The 20,621-nt window shown below is 55.7% G+C and overlaps 1 protein-coding gene across 2 annotated transcripts in view; it reads right to left on the reverse strand.

Annotated features, from left to right (window-relative positions):
• Window positions 1-516: 516 nt before the first annotated feature.
• Dtx1 (deltex E3 ubiquitin ligase 1) overlaps window positions 517-20,621 on the reverse strand; it is a 29,710-nt gene continuing 9,605 nt past the window's right edge. The window contains exons 3-10 of one of the 2 annotated variants that reach the window (XM_055605895.1): window positions 13,707-14,409; window positions 3,860-3,921; window positions 3,478-3,639; window positions 3,265-3,326; window positions 2,787-2,945; window positions 2,514-2,675; window positions 2,306-2,395; window positions 517-1,810 (exon numbers count right to left, since the gene is read on the reverse strand). In XM_055605895.1, the coding sequence (XP_055461870.1) occupies window positions 1,598-1,810; window positions 2,306-2,395; window positions 2,514-2,675; window positions 2,787-2,945; window positions 3,265-3,326; window positions 3,478-3,639; window positions 3,860-3,921; window positions 13,707-14,409 (1,613 nt within the window). In that variant the 3' untranslated portion in view covers window positions 517-1,597. Of the gene's footprint in view, window positions 1,811-2,305; window positions 2,396-2,513; window positions 2,676-2,774; window positions 2,946-3,264; window positions 3,327-3,477; window positions 3,640-3,859; window positions 3,922-13,706; window positions 14,410-20,621 lie in introns of both variants that reach the window. The other variant, XM_055605894.1, reaches the window with a different exon arrangement.

Below are 20,621 nucleotides of genomic sequence, written 5' to 3' on the forward strand. Positions count from 1 at the left end.
GAGAGCTCTGGACAGAAATCACTCAAGTCCGCCGGCCTGGATAAAGAACACCGGGAAAGGCACCGTGCTATCCCGCATGTGGCCAGCAAGGGTCGCCTGGAGCTGGGGCACCTCCCACTGGCTCGGGTACACCTGTGCTGCCAGAGGCTTCTATAGGAGGGACGCTTTCTCCCTGCTCCTGCGCCTTGTCTCCCAACTCTTCTGCATCCTCCTGGAGGGCCGAATGCAGAGCTCCATCATTCTTATCACTATGGAGTGGTGTGTGTGTGTTTGTGTGTGTATGAGAGAGAGGGAGAAAGAGAGAGAGAGAGACTTCTGAATCCTTGGGGACTAGGAGAGTCCCACCTCCTTCTCTCGATGCTACGAGACAGGACAATTACAAGCCCCCCCCCCCCCCCCGCTTCTCCCGCAGCCCCGGGCAGTGGTCCTATGGCTGCTATGGTTTCCCAAGCCATCACTTCCCAGGTTCCGCTGGAGCACGTCACTCAGCACCGTTTTGGCAGAAAAAGGCCTGACAAGGAGAAAGACCATTTATTTCTCCACCCACAGTGGGACTGGTAGAATTTTTTTTTTTTTCTTCCAAAAGAGCAATCGCTGGCGTCCCTTTAAAGCTTGGCTAACTTCCATCACAACAGCCAATCCTCAGAGGCGGAGCTGGTGAGTTGCCTGGGCAACGGGCCTCTGGTTGGCCGGACACGATCAGCCGCCCACTGCCCACTTCCAAGCAGGGAGAAGTTAATGAAGTTAACGCCTTGCCTGCTACCCTCCCGTTTTTTGTTTTTTGTTTTTTTTTTTCTTTCAACGTGTGTGGAGCCTGAACAAGGCCTCCCCTCGCTCCTAAAGCCAGAAGCTACGGCTTTTGGGTTTCAATGTCCGGAGCGGTTTGGGGGGGGGCGGGGGCGGGGGAGAAGCCAACTCAGAGGCGAGAACGACGCCTTTGCTTGGGGTAGACAGAGGTCTAGAGATGGGCACAGGAGGAAGAAGACAGGGCGCCAGCAAGATAAACAGACACGAAGCACAGGATAAGGTAGCCTCGTCCCCCGTGGCCTGCGAAAAGCTACTCAGTAACCTGGGTTTTCTACCCCATTGGCTTTGCAGTGCTCAGGGGCAGGTGGGGGATCTGACATGGGTTAAGGGGCGTGGCTCAGGGGCATACTGGCCCCTAGAAGCCTTACAGACTCCCAACTCTCCCGTGCCTGACCCAAGTCCTGGGAAGGGAACGAGCCTATACGGATGTAATGTAGACACAGGTGGAATCCACACGATGTGGCATGAGGGCCTTTCTGTCTCTCTTCCCCCCCCAAGTGGGGAGAAGTCAGAGGCACGTGGGTGTACGTGCGTGAGTGCGTGCGTGCAACAGGACACATGTGTGTGTGTGGTGTGAGGGGCAAAACTCCCACCTTTTCCATAGGGAGGCGGCCCTTGCCTATCACTGCTGCCCTTGCCGGAAGCCACAGGTTGAAGCCAGCTGGCTTGATGTCCTGGCATCACCCCCCACAGCCACCCTCCAGATCCTCTCAGCACTTCCGGCTCCTCCAGCCCAGTGGAGGGAAGCATGTGCCGGGCTAGGGGCAAAGCAAGAGGGAAGGCAGGCAACTCAGGCCTCAGATACACCCTGGGCGGTGAGCTCAGCTAGCACGTTGTCTAGGTAGCTGGCATCGGGGTAGCCATGGCCGGTGAGGTTGGAACCAAACTCCGTCTTGTGGTGGATCTCATTCCACACCACCGTGTCGGACTCGCCCGTGGTACTGGATGTTCCGATGGTGAAGATGAGTCTGCGCTCCCAAGCCGTGATGAGCAACCGCAGCACCTGCAGCCGGCGGGGTGAACAACACAGGCAGCCTGAGCCTTGGCCTGCTCCACTGCTTACAATTCTGTTTCCTTCCGGGCTTGTCATCAGTACAGACAGGGCTTAGGCCCCACTCTTTGTACCGAATAGTCACTTTGTAAATTTGTTTCCATCGTTAAAAATCCAGAGATTCCACAGGAAAAATTTGAAGGTTAAATTTCTTTGGTTAAGCAGTTAAGTAAAATCAAACAACCTAAGCATGAAGATGAAAGGCTTCTTGGGTTCAAATGCTGGCCCTGCTGCTTCGTCGCTGTGTGAATGTGCATAACTTACTTGCCCTCTCTGAAGCTTTGTTTAGTGGGTGAATGAGATGAGGTAGGTTCTGGGCCTTCTGTTTAGCCTGTGGTCTGGGGAAAGAACCCAGCAGGGACTGTGGACAGGTGGGGGAGGCGGGCCTAAAAGATGGTGGCTGGGGACCCTGCCCTCATTTACTGATGAGACCAGGTGGGCACCTACCTTCCGGCCCTTTTCATTGTTGGGTAGGTAGCAGTGGCGAGGGAAGCCTCTGGCGGTGAACTTCTTGCCTGGGTTGGGATGTTCAGGGCCCTGTGGGGAAGGCAGGAGGGTTCAGATCACAGACAGGTGGAGGCTGTAGAGGGGGCAGAGAGGTGGGGCAGTGGCCTTGGGGCAGGGGTGGGGTGAAGTGGGGTGGGGCGGGGCTCGCCTGAATTCCCGTGGGGATATCATAGACAATTCGGATGGTCTGGGTGTCTGCAAAGCCAGGCAGCGAGTGAGGGATGACATGAAACTCCATCTTCCCTGGTGGCTGTGTCCCGGTCTTCTCCCCGTAGATGGCTTTGCATGTGGGGCATTGCAGGCTACCATCCTGAGAAGGGGGTGCTGGGGTGAGGCCCCGGGATCCCACTCGGCCCCCACCCACTGCCCACCTCGATGCAGGGCGCCCACCCACTGAGCAGTAGCCCACCTTGTGGCCCACCTTGTTGCCATTGGAGTACATGGCCACCAGGCAGAGCAGGTGGTACATATGGCCGCATTGGCCCAGGCGGCCCACAAGCTCGGGCCTCACGCTCTTGTTCCGGAGCACGCCCTCATAGCCAGACGCTGTGACCAGCCGCTCCATGCAGATGGTACAGTCCTGGAGGGTCAGGGAGATGGGGGAGGGCCATGAGGAGACACACAGAGGATGAGGCCATGGGGAAGGCTGTGGGGAGGGCTATAAGGAGGGACACTGAGGGTCATGAGGAAGTTCACAGAGGGACACTAAGGATGGGGAGGACCACAAGGGGACACTGAAGATGGAGAGATGGAAAACCTTGGAGTTGATTCCCTCCCCCGGTGTAGCAGGGGTTAAGGGCTTTGCTACCCAAAGCACCCCCCCAATGGAAAACTTGGCCCATCCAAGTTGATTGGCAGGAACTGGTCCTGGAGGCTGAGGCCCCACCTGGCTGGCTCACCTCATCAGGTGGGTTTTTCACCTTCTGCATGTACCTCCGAACCACATCCTCCGGATTCTTACCTGCAGAGAGAGTGGGGTGTGTCTCAGGAGAAGTAAGGGTTGGGGAGAGGCAGGAAGGAGGGGCTGGAGGGCGAGCTGAGAGCCAGCAGGGGCAGGCGTATATTGGATCCTAAGAGCACCGCGGTTGTGTTTGGGCTCACACAGGACCTACTTTTCTTGAGGTGTTTTTTCTTGGTCTTGCGGCACACGCCGGGCACTCCAGGTACGGGCTTCACGTCGCTCTTGTTTACAGGTGGCGGGTGCAGGATGGGTTTGGGGGCCCGTGTCAGGCACACCGGCAGCCCGGCTGCACATAACAGGATCCCGGTCATCCCTGGGGGCGGGGTGTAGTGATGAGAGGCGGGGTCATGACAAGCCACGCCCTCCTCTCATTGCTGCAGCGCTGATGGGGCAGGTGAAGGCCACAGAGGGCCCACCTCAGAAAACCACCTCAAATTGAAGCCAAGCAAACCCAATGGGAAGGGCCACTCTCGGGCCCACCCACCAGTTCACTAAAGGGGCGGGGCTCATGAGGACGGTGGGTTGGGTCTTACCTGCCAGTGCTGGGTGGACAGGGCCAGTGCCGTTCAAGTTCTTCACAGGGAGCGCTGGAACCCTGTGGGGATGAGAAGAGGCCCCAGCTGGACTCCAGCCCCAACACTCCACGCAAGGACCCTGGCTCGCTCTTACCTCAGGGCTCCTGCCACGCCCCATCTCCTCTGCCTCTCTGCCATCTAGATGAGCCGCCAGGAAACCCGATCCCATTTTGAGTGATGGGTACAGTCAGTGGACTCTAATGGGAACAGTCTTAGGCCTAGTTCTGACTCGTTTTAAAAGACGCTCCCACGTAGTCCAGGCTGGCTTGAACTTGCAATGTAGCCAAGGATGACCTTGAACTTCTGATCCTCCTGCCTTCACCTCCCATGGGCTGAGTTTGCAAGTGTGTTCCGCCATGCCTAGTTTTCTGGGGTGCTGGGGATTGAAGCTAAGGCTCCACCATGAGGCAAGCTCCTTACCAAATGAGCCGCATCCCTGGTCCCACCTCCTTTTCAACTTACAGACCTCCGCCTCCCACCAGAGAACATTTGGACCCCAGTTCCCTCTCCTTCTCTGGCCTGAAACTCAACTATCAGTGAGTTAGATTCTCTAAAGGTTTGTTCTGCAGAGTACTGATTCCTGCAAAAACACTTCGGAAAGAATTCAGGAGACCCATAAGCTGGGAAATAACTACACCGTCTCCCCATCCAAGATCCTCAACTTATCTTCAGACATAAAGGCTCTGATAAGTCCTGGCCCCAGGACTCACACGGTCCCCTCTTCAGATGAAGAGCCCCGGAAAATAGTATTCTGTGCCCTTTGGGGTCAATCACAGTTGCTTTTGTTTCTTGGTCCAGACACTAACTGGCTGGTGATACACAGCACCACGTCAGCCTTCATAAGCCAATTTTTGTGTGTGCAGAATGGGCATGATATGGTGCCTGCTTTTTGTTTGCCAAGAGGAGCACACATATGGGTAGCTAAGAAAGATTCTGAAAGCATCATCATCATTACTACCATCACTTACGGCCATTGCCATCATCACCAGTGCTATTGTCACTGCCATCATTACCATCACCACCACCATCATCATCGCTATCACCACCACTATCATCATTGTCATCATCACCATCACCATCTAGGCCTATCCTTGAAAAAGTGACTGGGACACTAAGAATTGCTCACTAAGGACTGTCACTAAGCATTGCTCTCATGGGAGAAGGAAAAAGGGAGAAGGAAGGAGGGATGGGTGCTCCGATGTAGTATGGACAGGGAGGGAAATATTTAGCACATACACCACTGTCCATTTGTCTCCTACCGGCGGCAGGCATGACTAATCCATCACAGCTCTGAAGTCCAAGAATCCATAACTCAGCTCTCCAGTCAGCCTCTATCAACCAGGATAGTCAGATTGCTACCTGAAATATATGATGCCCCAAATCTGGTCCCAATGATTCCCCATCTTGCTGAGTCTGTCCCTGGGAGATGGGCATGGAAACCCTAGGAAAAGGATTCTTGAGAGCTTGCCACACTCATAGCTTAAGAAAAGCTTCACAACTTTTTTTTTTTTTTTTTTTTTTAAAGAGAACTGAGATATAAAACTTAGCCTGGCTACTGGGAGGAGGGTTTTGATGGAACCTGATGGTGCAGGATCTCTGTGTTGTAGGGGACAGTCCCAAGGTGGCACACACCCTTTTGCACTCTACAGGCTGCCTGCGAGAACCTTCCGTAGCACAGTTCCCATGCCGCCGAGCGTGGGAGTCTTGTGGGGTGGCCCTTTTGATGTGGGAGATACCGCTTCCCCCCTGACATTGAGAATATCTCCCTGGACAAGTGGTGGGGCCTCCAGAAAAAGGGGGCGGGGTAGCCTTCACTCCTGCCCTGCCTCTTCGGGGCCCCGGCTTGGCAGACAAACTTCCCCAGGACGGACCGTTGTGCCTGGCTACCATTCCCAGCCCCTGGTCGGCTGTCATGTGTCCTCAACAACCCCCCCCATCCTTCTGAGGCTAGCCTTTTGCACAAGGGAACAGCTGGCCATCAGATGGGGCCTCTGCTGTGCTCTGAACCTCACTTCCTGTGTATGTACTCTCTCACGCTCAGCACCAGCTGTGCTGATCTCATAAGTGCCGGGCTCATTCCTACCCCAGGGCCTTTGTACCGGCTAACCCCTTTCCCCAGGTGGCCCCTTGCAGAGATGTCTGTCTATCACTGTCCCTCACAGAGATCTCGGGTTCAACGCTGCCTTCCTAGACAGCCTGTTTCTCCTATCTTCCTGTCTTCACGGCATTAGCATGGACATAAGGAAGTCTTCCTGCATGGCCAGGCCCAGTGCCATCTGGCCCTCCCTGTCTCTGATCTCTCCTCTCACCTGTCGGCCTCCTCCTCACACGCAGGGGTTTCTTTAAGGTGTGGGCCCCGTCTCCTTTCTGGCCCTTTCACTTCTGTGCCCTCCTCACCCACATCCCCAGCTACATCTCTCTGGATGATGCTGGACAGGATGGGTGTTCATCTGGAGTGTAGCAGATGCTCTACACATCTGCGATGCGAGTGCACGAAGGCGGGACAGGTGCTGTCCTGGGCTGTCCTCTGACCCTGTCTTAAGAAAGCCACGAAGCAGGTGCTCATGGGAATACCTCCTGCAGCTTCCAGGCTTTGTTCACGCCGAGGTGAGAGCCCAGGGGTGGTGAGGAGGCTCCTGAAGGACAGAGCACCCCTGCATTCGCCAAGGAGTCCCCAGCAGTGCTGCTAATACCTCTCAGGGTAAAACCTGCATGTAACCCCAAGGTCCATGAGCCCCACCAGGTCCTCTTCCCACTGCTCAGAAGTGAGCAGCTACAGTTGAGGGGTGGGGAACTCGTCTCTCTTCCCAGCCTGAGAAGGAAGGAGGACCACTTGGTTCCCTTTCCCACTAGGAGAGTTTGTGCTGGTTCTGGCTGGAGGGCAATGCACAGAGGCAGAATGAGGAAGGTTTTTTTTTGTTGTTTTTTTTTTTTTTGGGGGGGGGGGTGGGGTGGGGTGGGGAGGTGTCTGGGCAGCTTGGCCGCACTGTTTTCCCATCAGCTTTCACATCTGTCTTTTGAACACAGGCTCCATCCTTTTTTATCCATAAGGGACAAAATTCATCTCTCATTGAGGAGTTGGGCATTTTCCATCTTGTTTTCTATCTGTGTGGTTCTGCTCTTATCTCATCTGCCAGATTTCTAGCTCTGGGAACCACCCAACCCTGTGACCCCCAGGACTGAGGATAACAAAATAGGCTCCCAGTGCTGAACAGATAGGAAGCTAGCTCACTAGCTCTGGGGTCTGTTGGTTATACTTTAAAAACAAGGGCTCCCATGCAGATGTTCCCCCACAGTCTCCCAAACAAGATTGGAACAGATGTCAAATAAACAACGTGCGTACCGCTATTACCAAAATTTATGCCCATGGCAGACATCACCAATCAATCCTAGCACTCCTTCCCACACAGCTAAGATGTAATTTGAGAATCACCCTCAATTCCGAACTCCAGGAAGTCGGTACTTCTACGGCAGGGATACCTGCGAGATAGTCTGTCATGGACCCTGCACCTGGCAGCATGATGAAGCCCAAAGAGAGGAAGTGACTTCACTTTGGCCACCGAGCTGACCCCTGCTGCTCTTGGCAGTGGGACCTGGAATTTCTGGGGCCAACTCTGGGCTGACCCCACCAAGCTGGCCAGAGTTGGGGGCGTTGTGGGTCTGAGACCTACAGGGTTACGTAAATCCTCAGAGCTGGCCCACAGAGCTAGCTCAGGGCCTGTACAAGTAACCTCAGGACCTGCATTGGCTGTCCATCAGAGCGAGTCTACCAACTCTGGGAGCAAGAGCCCCACCAGCGCCCCCTACAGGTCTCCTGAATCTCTATCCCTGCCACCTCCCAGAAGGCCCAGGCTTGCCACAACCTCTGATGGTGGTTTCCATGTCTCCCACAAACCTTGGACCTTCTGAGGAGGCCTAACATGCACCCAACACCCTTGGGGGAGCCCCGAAAAGCTCTGGCCTCAGTTCAGGTGGAGAGGAGAGGGAAGAAATGAAACTGGTTCATCGTGGGAGAAAAAGTCCTTCCCATTGCCCCTTCTCCTCTCTGAGGCTCCTGCAGGGACCCCAGGATGCTCCTGTCACCTGCTGCCTTTTCGTCCCACTACAGCTTGTAGTCAACTCCATGCTCCCCCCAGTCACCTGAGGTCACCGTCTGCACACTGCAGGAGATGGAGCCTGAGCTCAGGGGTCCTCCATCAGTGATCTGGGCCCCCATGTTCATGCTGTCTTTCCCCACTGGCCATCCGCAAGCCTCAGTTTCCCCTCTGTCAAATGACTCCTGTCCCTGTCTACCTCCCAGGGTGTGCAGTCCACAACTTGAAGCCTTGGCTGGCATTCGGGGTTTGGATGTCTCTTGGATCCTGGGGCTCAGTCCTGCCCTCAAAGACTGATTTAGTGTGTGTGTGTGTGTGTGTGTGTGTGTGTTCTTTCTCAAGGTCTGCCCTCCCCAGAGCTCTAGGGGAGCCCAGGTAGGGGAGGGTGAGCTGAGTTGCTGTTCCCACGCCCCTGGGGGGAGCATGGGGTGCAGACAGGAGTGTGTGTGGCTCAGCTTCCCAGGGAGAGGGCAGGAAGTCCTTCAGGTGGGGGCTGGCTGGGAGGTTTTGGGTTTGACCTTGTGGTGAGGGTGTGATCCTGCCTCATCACAGCTACCCTGGCCAGGAAAGGGGGGGATGGGTGGGAAGCCAGGCCCCTCCCTTCCCGGTTCAGGCAGCTCCTGCAAGACTTGGGAACATTTAACATTTTAGAGCCATTTCAATGAAAAGAACTCGAGAGAGAAAAAACATGAAGCCATTAAGCAGACACAAAATCACAAGAGATTAAACAAGGGCTGGGGTGTAGCTCAGTGGTTAGAGCGCTTGCCTAGCATCCATGAAATCCTAGGTTTGATCCCCAGCACCACATAAACCTGGCACAATGACACACACCTGTAAATCCAGAATTGGAGGGGCGGGAGACCAGAGGGCCAGCAGTAGATTATTCTTAGTGGGAGTTCAAGGCCAGCCTGGGCTACACAAGATCCTGTTTTAAAAGATATATTTCATTCAAATCACCTCTCCCCCGTATACAGCCAGGCACAGCTTTCTACAGCTGAAGACTCTTCCCAGCCCTGGATTCAGCCAGTTAAAGCAAGCCAGGACCCCTCCATCCTTTCCAGCTCCGTGGGCCTCAGCACACCAGGCCAGCTCCCGCCTCAGGATCCTTGCACAGTCTCTTCCTACTGTTGGCCTCCCTTCCAGGCATACTGACCCAAAGGAGTCTCAGTATCAGATCAGGCTGGTCTTAAATTCACGGCCTTTATACCTCAGCCCCCCAAACGCAGGGGGTTAGAAGTGTGCCTCACCATGGCTAACGTCTTCTTTTTCTCCTCACTCTCCACCCCCTCCACCCCGCTTATTTGTTTTGTGTGTGTGTGAGTGTGCCACAGTATGCACGTGGTGGTCAGAGGACAAATTCCGGAAGTTGCTTTTCTCCTCCTACCTCAAGTATTGAACTTAGGTCCTCAGGCTTGGCAGCAAGCACCTTTACGCGAGCCATCTTCCTGACTCTGCCTGGAGTTATTGGATTAAAGGTGTGTGCCGTATGCCGTAGAAAGGAAAGCTCAACTTTTATTTTATTGCTTCTTTCTTTCTCTCTCTCTTCTTCTTTTTCTTCTCTTCTTCCTCTTCTTTTTTTTTTTTTTTTTTTTTTCATGATGGAGTTTCTCTGTATAGCCATCGCTGTACTGGAACTCATGCTGTAGGTCAGACTGGCCTCGAACTCACAGAGATCCGCTTGCCTCTGCCTCCCGAGTGCTGGTATTTAAAGGTGTGTACCACCACCGCCCAGCTTATTGCATTATTTTAGAGAAGGGTATAACTAGCTAACTAGCTAACTAACTAGCTTCTGGCATGTTCTAGGATCTATTTCTTTCATGTGTGGTTTGTCCTGCTGAAGCCAGGGCCTGCTTCACTCGATGCTCTGTCCCAGTGTCCCTCACGCTTCCTGCCACACAGTGGTTCTTTAGTAAGAATTGATTGACAGACAGACAGACAGACAGACATAAGTCAGCCCGGTGTGGGCCTAGAAGGGGGGGAGGGGGAGAGCCCTGAAAGCCTGGAGGCAGGAAGGGGGCTGCTAAGACTCAGGGGCTCCAGTGTTCAAACAGCACCTGCCTGGCCCCTGTCCACTTGTCAGTGTTGCACAGGCTGACAGAGATGGGGGAGCAGGGTGTAGCCTGGGAAACACAAGGGATGCCATGTGCCAGACACTGGCCTGGGCTGTCACTTCCCATTTTCACAAGTTGCAGAAACCAAAGACAAGAGAGGGCAACGGGTTTGGCTAGGTCACACAGCAATAAAGTTAAAGCTGGGACCCAACTTGGCCTCTGTTACTTCATCTTCTCCCCTGGGGTCTGCTGCTCTCTGGGGCCACAAGCTTGGAACAGTATGGGCAGGTGGGGAAAAAGGGACCCCACATACCACGGCCAGCTTAGGTCCAAACTGTATGGTCCAAGCAAGTGTCATGGTCTTTTGGAGCCTTGGTTTTGCCCTGTGAGAAGCGGCAACAATAGGAGCCGCTGCCTGAGCTTCTGACTGGTAATGCCGCCAGAACTGTGAGATGGGACCGGAGACAGCGTGCGCACTGTAAACAGAAACAGGCCTGCAGCTGTCCCCCATGTGGAGTGGAAAGTCTGACTCGGTTCCTCTGGCCTGCAGCTGTGTTCCACAGCGATGGACCCTAACCTCCCATGAGACAGGGCGGACCTTCCCACCCTGTGTGTCCCCCGCCCCCCCCCCCCCCCACCAGCTGGCTCTCAGCCCCAGCACAGAAGAGTGGAAAAACCCCTGGCCTGTCCCCCACCTGGCTGTGTGACTCTGGGCAGGTTGATACCCCTCTCTGGACCTCCTTCCTGCTATCCCTCCCCTGAAGAGATGAGAGAATCACATCACAGTCCTTGGCCCTCTGTCCACTGACCACAGCCCTGCACACTGACCACACCCCTGTGCTCCGACCACACTCAGTAGGTGTGAAGATCAGAGTGGACGGCTCTCAGGTGGAACTGTATGGTAGGTGGGGAAACTGAGGCTGGAGAGCTGAAACTACTTCTGAAGGCCACCCAGCTGGGAGGTGGCAAATAAGGAGGAGGGAGGGGCTGAGGGAAAAAGGAATCGTTGGGGGTGAGGCATGGAGAGCTATGGAGAGAGACACAGAGAGCCCCTAGGTCCTAAGTGTAGAATCCTAGAATCCCAGAACAGATATGGATGGACGAAACCTGTTAACAAGGAAACTAGGCTGCCGTCATTAGCCTAATGAGTCTGAACTCAGGCCCACCCAGGAAGAAGGCAACATGAGGGCATGAGGAGACAAGACACCCCAAATCATAGCACTGGGGCCTGGGAGGGAGCCACCCCCACCCCCTTCTCAACCTTGGGTTGTTAGACCTCAGAAGCCTGAGACCCTGGATTTTGTGGCTCAAACCCTCGGAAGGACAGGTGAAGGAAAGACTTGCCAACAGATCTGGGCAGAAGAGAAGGGCTGTGAGGAGCTCAGGGAGCAGCCTGGGGTGGGGGTAGGGCTGCCTGGCATGGAGACACCCAGTTCACAACTCGTCAGGACCAGGGGTTGGCTGTGCTGTCTCAGGGCCTGTGCCCCTGAGACACACCCATACCTCATGCAAAGCCAGGGGTATGTTTATTGGGGTTCTTTGGAGAGGGAAGGCTGGGGGGGGTCTTGACACAGACTTGTCAGGCAGGAGCAGGTGTGTGTGTGTGTGTGTGTGTGTGTGTGTCTGTATGTCTGCAGAGATGAGACCTCAGGCAGGACAGAGGAGGATGTGCCCATGATTAATATCTCCAGGAGATGGCTTTCTTCTCCCCATGGCCTCTGTAACTCAAGGACACTCTGTGGCTCTGGGCTGCTGGTGGCACCAACCCCAAGCTCCCTTGAGGCTCCCAACCTGGCTGTAACCCCCAGTTAGATAACCACTCCCCCATCCCACCTGTGCGTGTGGTTTCTAGAACCTTCTAGGTTTGTTCAGCCCCCACCCCCTGTACCTGCAATGCCCAGCCGGGGATGCCCTTTCTCCTGACAGGTGTGGAACACCTTAGCTCCAGCCCTGTCTTCCGGACTCTTCAGAAGCAGCCTCTTCCCATGTGCTTTCCCCAAGGCGGTCTATCCTGACCACACACTCCCTGTGGACTACATGCCGCCCTGTTCCACCGCCTCCCCAGACCTCCCCTCCCCTCCCCCCTCCAGAATGATGCCCACTGACTCCCTTAACCACTCTGTGTCTGTCTGTGTCTGTTTCCTGTGTGTGCACCATGAAAACTCAGTCCTCCCGGACTAGCTCAGCTCTGCGAGCTCACACCCACAGCACACCCGTGGAGAATGGATGACAGGCAGAGAAAGCTGAGGGGTTGATAGCATGTCCTGAAGGAGTGGCTTCTGGCACCGCCCTCACTGACCTGCAACTGTGTGTAGAAATGGAGCTTCTGACCTGCCGCCTGCCTCCAAACCTAAATGACGTGAGTCCCATGCCTGGGACCGGCACAGCAGACTGAGGACTGACTCCCACAGTTATCTTCTGGTCTCCACCCATACCCTGTGGTACACACACACACACACACACACACACACACACACACACACCTGTAGCAAATGCAACTTTAAAGTATATACAGAAATGACCTCAAAATTCAGAGACCACTGTGTGCGCATGTGTGTGTGTGTGTGTGTGTGTGTGTGTGTGTGTGTGTGTGTGTGTATGTACATGTGTACACACATGTATGCTGGTACTGCAAAGGCCAGAAGAGGGCATTGGATCTCCTGGATTGGGAGTTACAGCTGGTTGTGAGCCACTGTGTGGGTGCTGGGAACTGAACTCTGGTCCTTCGGGAGAGCAGCCAGTGCTCTGCAGCAGCCCCTCCCCCCTCCCCCAGCCCGATGCCCACCGGCTGATGGTCTGCCCCAGCAGCTGTACGGTGGGCCCTGGGATTCTGCCTGTCGCCAGCACTGGGCTTACAGGGATGCTCTGCTGTGCCTGTGAGTGCTGGGGACCTAAGCTCAGGCCCTCATATTTGCACCCCAAGGTCTTCAGCCTCCAGGTTCAGAGAACACTTTTAACCTCCCTCCAGTACATTCTCATCCCCTGCCCCCGTCCTGCTGGACCTCAGCCTACTTTTTCCTATTACAGGATGGTGGTGGAGAAGCCAGGCTCACTGCTGCCAGCTCTCTGGCCAGGGCCACAGCATGGGGACACAAGCAGAGTTCCCAAACTTCTTTCTCTTTTGGAAAGGCAAAAAACGTCTCAGAAGGTAAAGGTACTTGCCACCAAGCCTGACATCCTGAGTTCGAGCCCCTGCCCCACCAGTAAGTGAAAAAAAAATAAGACTTTCATCCCAGGGTCTGTTGGTGTGGGCTGAACCCCTGCTCTCCTGGGTGACAGCGGAAGTGCCTCTCTTCTATGGCCTCCCGAATGGTCTTAAGGTGACCCTGGGAAAGTTTGGCAAATAATGAACCAAGGCTCAACTTCCATCCCTCCGGGGGGCCTGTGTGTGTTTGTGCGTGCGTGTGCAGGCGCGTGCGTGTGAATGCACACCAGGCAATGGTAGTCATGGACTCCTAAGTGCCCTCGCTGGGGGAGAGGGCAGACAGGAGGATCCTAAGGGCTTGTTTGCCAACCAGCTTCGCCAGATGGTGAGTCGGGACGGCTTCCAGCTGTAAATGGGATGATGGTGGTTCCTGACTCGTGGGGTGCTGCTGTCCAGCTTGCTAACGCGCTAGGGTGGCTCTGGGCGCCTTTCCGGAGGAGGGGGGGGTGTCTTACCCAGGCGGGATCGAAGCGCGTGCGCTGACGCTGGTGGCTCTCTGGGGTCCCGGCCGGCTGAGGTTGTTCTGGCCCGGGGTTGGAGCTCCGTTGGGGGCGCTGGGGCTCCGCGGGGGAACTCCCGAAGGCGGCGGGGGCTCCGTGGGGCCGGCGGTGGGTGCAGCCCAGAGCGCGGCCCCGGCGAAGGTGGCGCTAGGGCGCACAGCGAGCGCGTTCGGAGGCCCTCCGGGGGGCGGCAGCGGCGGGGGCGGCGGGGGCGCGGGGGGAGCGGCTGGCGCAATGGGCGCCTTGCGGCGCTGCGAGGCCAGGATGGCGTTGGAGGCGGCACGCGTGCTGTTGACCAGCAGGCACTGCTGACACGAGCAGGGCTGGCCCGAGCTGGCTCCCACGGGCCAGGACTGCGACTTGGGAATGGAGCCGACCGTGAGCGGGTAGGCCAGGTCCAGGCGGCGGCGCAGGCGGCGGCGGCGGCGCGTCTGGCGGTTCATCTGGGACATGCTGTTGAAGTAGATGAGGTAGCAGAAGCCGAGCGACGAGAGGTCGAGCCACGGGTGCTGCTTCTCGTACGCGTTCTGGATGGTGATGCAGATGTCCATGTCGTAGGCCGTCCATGCGCCGCCGTCGTTCTCCCATTCCCACACGATGCCCTTGCCCGGCGCCGACGACGGGTCGTAGAAGTTGCGTCGCACTGGCCGCATGGTGCCTGAGCGGAAAGGAGAGTGGCGTCAGCACAGGCCTCCCAGGGGACCTCCAGAGTCAGCAAGGGGAGCAGCGCAGACATGGAGGGGGGTCAAGGCGTGGGGCTTGCTTGCCACCAAACCTGACATCATTCTAGTCCCAGAGCCCCGTAGGGTGGACGAAGAGAATCGGCTCCTTCAAGCTATGGTCTGATCTCCAATAAACTAACGAATCAAAGCAATTAAAACTTAAAAGACGTGGGAAAGAAGCAGGCAGAGGCCCAGTCAACATGGGGGAAACAGGCACACAAAGGGGCCACAAACAGAACCAAGGAGGAAAAAGAAGGGCTGGGTGGGCCCTGGACAGCCAGGGGCAAGGCGGACCCTGAAGGTGCCGGTCACCACAGGAGCCAGGAGAACAGCGAAGGGGTTCGCACACAGAGAGCGAGGCCCCTGTGCCCACTGAGCTCCTCCAGCGACTCCCAGCTTGCCAGCAACCGGAACATCTGTGGGTTTCTTCATTCACACCGGGCCCACTGCATTCCACACTTCCCCCATCAGTCCATTCATTCGGTCACACCCTCACTCATCCCTCACTTCATTCATTCAGCCATGCCTTCATTCATTCACTCATCCCTCACTTCATTCATTAGATTACGCCTTCTTGTATACATTCAGCACCTGCAAGTACCCTCTCTCCCTCCCTCCTCTGGCTCCCCCTCCAGCCCTCAGTAAACAGGTGAGAAAGGAGACTTCATCCAGACTTCACACAGTTCTGTGTTCAGCAGCACCATGGCTTCCCCTTCCTCTGCTCTGCGCTGACGAAAGCTTCCCCCCTCTGCCCGAGAGCCGCACTCGGGAGAACACTAAAGGGAAATACTTCGCTTGACTCCTCATAGCCTTAGCTGGCTCTGGGCTGCCTAGCCCAGGTGCCACGGTGCAGAAACGACTCACCCGGGGCCTTCAGGGACACACCCACAGAAAGGCCATCACCTGCCGCAAAGCTGTGGGGAGTACTTCGAGCCTCCCAGGCCTCTGGGGCCCAGACAACAGTTAAGGATGACCACCTGGGCAGGGCCCAGCACCCATCACTTAGAAGCCAAACCTTTGGGTGTGTTCAGGAGGGAGAGTTGACATGGATGTGGGTGGCCCCGTCCCCCGTGTGCTAGGGTCCTGGATTGCACGAGAAGGAGAAAGCAAGCTAAGCAACAGCGTTCCTCTCTCTCTGCTTCCTGACTGGCTGTTATGTGACCGGCCGCCTCAGGTTCCTGCTGTGGCCTTCCTGCCATGACCAACTGTACCCTTGAACTATGAGTCAGAATAAGCCTTGTTTGGTAAGTCAGGGATTGAGACAAGGAATCAATACGCTGGCCTCATCCTGACAGTGGCCGGGAGCTCCCTGGCCCGCCATGTCCCCCAGGCCACTGGGAGAATTTGTGAGTAGTAGCCTTTTTTGAAGAGCCTGCACGAGGCAGCTCTCGTCTCAAGTTCCCGAGTCACAGCTACCCGGTTCTGTAGCCACCTTCGGGAGACTTCCTCCATCAGCTTAATTTCTCAGCAGGAAAACGGGCTGGGTGGGCAGAGCTGCTGTGGCTGCCTTTGAAACCTCCAAACGTGCTGCCATGAGCCCCACCCTCTCTCCTGAGACCCAGGTTTACCCTCAGCCCGGGGTAAACCTGTCTGACAGCCCTGTTGCCTGATTCCCTGCTGTCCACTGCGGCCCCTGTGCTTGGTCCACAGCAGTAGCCTCATGCTCTGGTCTCCACTGGGAAGCCAAGGCATCCGGTCCAGCCAGGTCGCACTCATCCTCAATAGAGCTCAGAGTCCTCCGTGGCTCCTGATGACCTGTGAAAGCTGAAGTCCTCATGATGAGCTGGCCCTGACGTCACCTGGCCTCCCTGCTGCTCCCTGGCCCTCTCTCAAACCTTGTGCTGCCTCAGGGCCTTTGCACTGGCTATTCCCTCTGTATGGATTATGACTTAGCCATGTTCAGTCTTCTTTAATCCAGCTCTGCTTGGATGTCACTGGCTGGGAAAGCCCTTCCCATACGTGGCTTCTGAGTAGGCTGTTCTGTCCCTGCCTTGTTATACCCCATTTCCCAGTACTTGCTCATCCTGGCCCTGTCAGGATCTTTCCTCTGCTTCCTCTCCCTGACCTGTTAGCTCATGCTCACGGGGGGAGGGGGCTCCCTGCTTAACTCTCCGGCTCCACAACCCCCACTCTGGGCACGATGACCCACACAGTAGGTCCTCACAACATGAGATGTCTCCAGGCTGCCTGATGCAGGGACCTACAGCAAGATGGAGACAACCCAGTGTGGTGTCCTTCTGACCACAGACCCTGTCTTGAATGTCCTTTACTCCTATTGCCACTCAGGTCTCAAAGAACTTGTCATCTGCCTTTCCTGTTACAATGTCCAAGGCTGCCCCTGATAACAACACAGGCCCTGAGGGCTGGGGAAACTGAGGCACAGAGCTGTAGCTCTTGATAGGAGAGAGGCAGGGTGGAGGGTGCCAAGAAATAAGGTCCCCGAGCAGCAATAACACCCCAGCCAGCCACAGGACGACTCCCCAGGGCCTGATGCCCATTTGTTTTAATGGAATGCATATCGATTTTCTGTGGTTTGCTCTATGCTGGGAGCAAGCCCTCTATGCTGTTCCCTTGCTCCTACTTGCTAGGCAGTGCCTCCGTTTCCCGTCTGCAGAACGAGGTGCTGTGAGAGGTGAACCTTGAGGAGTGAGGTCAGCTTTGTGGTACGATGAGGGCCATGTTCCCTCGGATAAGACAGGAGGGACAAAAGGGAATTGCCCTCTTGAATTCTTACCTGCTGCCCAGGTCCCGAGCCAAAGGAGGTCCAGGGGCAGAAGGTGTGAGAAGCAGCCAGGAGTTTATACAGCCTAGTGAGAACCCTGGCTTCTCCTTCTGCCTCAGTGTTCTTTTTTTTTTTTTTTTTTTTTTGAGACCAGGTTTCTCTGTGTAGTCCTGGCTTGACTGGAACTCCCTCTGTAGACCAGGCTGGCCTCGAACTCACAGAGATCCGCCTGCCTCTGACTCCTGAGTGCTGGGATTAAAGGGGTGCAACCCCAGCACCCAGCATATCCTCAATGTTCTTATATGTAAAACAGGGGTGTCAGTACCTACCCCAAGGAACTTCTTGGAGACAACATGAAAAGAAGCATGATAGTTGCTTAGCACGTGACTTAGCATATAGAAGCAATCGACTGGTGTTGGCTGTGATGGCTGCCATCACACACATGACCCATTTCCAGTGTCCCCACCCAGTGATCTCCTAATCTTCCCACAGAGCTCCTCCCATGCCCCGCCATTCCAGCAAGGCCTCCTTAGTTCAGAAGCTGGCACACGTAGCTGTTGTACTGTCATGGAATCATTTCTGCTTTTGTCTCTTGAACTGGCTGATAACTTCTGGGGTGGCAAAAGGCTAGATTGGTACCACAGTGTTTCCAAGGCATGTGCAGATGAACCCGAGGCCCGTGGAGTGGAGGGGGAGGGGAGGGACCGGGCCTAGCAGGGAGGAGGAGAGGTGGACCTTGGGCAGTGGGAGAGGGCTCTGGAGATTGCCCTGGCCACTCTGCAGCAAAGGATTCTGGGAGCTGGCCAGCCCGCATCTCCTCCCCAGGGTTCTGTTTACCAGGCATGGATTTTCTTGCCTGTTTAGTGGTAGTTATTAAAGGCAGTGTCCCTGGAGTCCTTTTGAGAACAGATCGGAGCCTGGAGAGCTGGAGTAATTAGGGCAGCTGAGCCCTCCCTACCAGACCCTGCACTGCTGTGCCCGCTGCTGCCTGCCCATCCAGCCCTCCAGCCCAGGGTGGCCATGAATGGGGGTTAGGGGGCGTGGGGAATGGAGGCAGCTGGGTCCCAGTGTCTGCTTGCATTTGGATCTTGATATTTTCTAGACATCCGTGCTGGCCTCCTCCATGGTGGCCTTGGCCTAGATCTGTGGACTGAACAATGAGCCCAAGACTGGATGCCCAGTGTGTGAGCCTGAGAGACAGGCAACTGCTTAGGTTTCTCCAAACCTGGTCTGGCTACCCAGAGAAGGATGCCAGCGCTGTCAGCACCTGGGCAGAGGACTGTCCTGGGCCTGTTGTGTTGTATTGTGTTGCGTGTCAGCTTTTGTGGTTGCTTTTTCCTTCTCTGTTCAGTAAGAACGGACAATTGAGGGGCTGGCTGGGGGCTAGTGTCTGCTGGAGGCTGCAGGGCCTGAGACAGCACAGAGGTGACAGCCACAGAAGGGAGGGAGCATGGCTGAGAGAGAGAGAAAAAGAGAGAGACAGAGACAGGGACATTCACTCATAGACTGTCAGAGGCAGCAAGTTTCCCATGTGAGCTAGAGGGCAGAGACCATGTGCCATGCCAGAGAGAATCTCGAAGCCTAGAGGCTGGCAACAGAGTCAGGGAGGACCGGAAGCTGAGCTGAGACTCAGTGACAGAAGGGAGGCTGGGGGTGGGGAGCGCAGCACCACCCGACACCATCAGTTTGTACTACTGTACGCCCTTTGCTGAGCACCTACTATGTGCACTCCCTGCGGGCTTTTTGCAGTCCTCTTCCTCCCTCCCTTCCCTTGCAGGCCACACAGACCTGTCCCCTTTAACTTTTGAGGAGACAGTTCTAGAGAGGCAATAAAAGGAAGGGTGAGAGGTTAGGGCAGGGCAGAGTAGAGGAAGGCCAAATCAGAGGATGGCTTGCTTCCTGAGGCCTCCAGCTTAGCCAGGAGGTAGCCTAACCTAGAATTCCTCCACTCACGGGTACCTCAGTCTGTTTTCTGACCAGGATGATCCAGTCAGACACACACACACACACACACACACATCTAGAGGCCCAGCATGAGTGTGTGGGTCTCACCACCAAGCTGGAGCACTTCAGAACAGTGGATAGAAGTAACCCTTGCTTGCTCCTCTGGCACTAAAAAGTCCCTAGTAGGGGCCCTTCCCTTTGGGGATCACTTTCTGGAGGGAAATGACCAGAGTTAGGGGCACCCAGACATGGTGGGAAGGAGGGCCTGTGAGAGGCAGCCATAGATGGACTGTAAAGTGGGGTCCTCTGACTGGGGGTTGGGCAGATGAGCAAGTCTGAGCATCTCTGGATGCCAGACACAGGGTCATCTGTGGTTCCCTGGTCCAGTAGACTCCAGTCTGGGGCCACCTGCCTTCTGTGGCTGCTTCTTTAACTGCGTATATACACAAGTCCCTGTCACCACGGCGGAAACAGAGGCAGAGAGGTTACATAGCGAGCAAGAGACACGGCTGAGGCTGAACGAAAACCCCCGCCTGGAGCATTGCAGCTCAAGCTGTCTGCAGGGCTGCTGTGGCCTCCTGCAGCATGAGCGGCAGCCCTGTGCTGAGTAAGGTCTTTTGACATCATCTCCCCAAGGGTGATACATTTGAAAAATGGAGAAACTGAGGTTCCTCAGGAAGACACACAAGTCCAGCCTCAGCACTGGCTGACTGGGGTAGAAGCAGCTGGCGCTGGGTCAAGGGCCTCCCGCTCCAGCAGAGATCAATGAACCTGCAGATCCTGTTTCCCTCTGATTGCTCCCGTGGGACTTTCAGGCCTGGCTCTGGCCCATTGGTGGTTTGGACACAGGGCTGCCCAAGCTCCTTAGGGGTGCGCTGCTGGCGGTAAGTCAGGGAGGACTCGGGCCCCCAGATTTCCTCCACTCTGTTTGGCCGTTGATGCCCAAGGCTGCTGCAGCGTGTGTATATGTGTGTGCGGGGGGGGGGGGTGCCTGTGCACCTCATGGCCCTGGGGCCTCCCTGACACCAATTCCCATGCCCTGGGATTGAGATACCCTGGCTCAGCAGCAGCTAAGAAGGAGAAGGAGAGGGGGAGGAGACAGAGGGACCCTGAATCCTCCGTCCCTGGGTCCCCCAAGCTGTGTCCTTCCAGCCTGTGAAATGGATACAATACTTAAAAAACAGCTGCAACCTGCCAAATCCTGAGTGTCTAAAATGTTCTTCCACCTTCCCAGTTTTCCTCCCTGCTGAGTTTAACTTTCTTGGCTTACGTCTGTCCTCGAATCGTCCCCACCACCTCAAACGAGAATCAAAGACTCTCCCACAGGCTCCTTTATCACCCTGCTTTCCGGAGCACCAAACCGCATCACTAGGTGGCAGGGTGTCTGTGTCCCCTTCATTCTGGCCATGCCCCTTACCCAGAAGGTTGGGGCAGGTTTTCTCAGCCTCTTTTGCATCTCGGCATCGTCAGTAGCTCAAGGTC

This window comes from Psammomys obesus, unplaced genomic scaffold (genome assembly GCF_907164565.1).
Source record: "Psammomys obesus unplaced genomic scaffold, mPsaObe1.curated_primary_1811, whole genome shotgun sequence".
Lineage (NCBI taxonomy): Eukaryota > Metazoa > Chordata > Mammalia > Rodentia > Muridae > Psammomys > Psammomys obesus.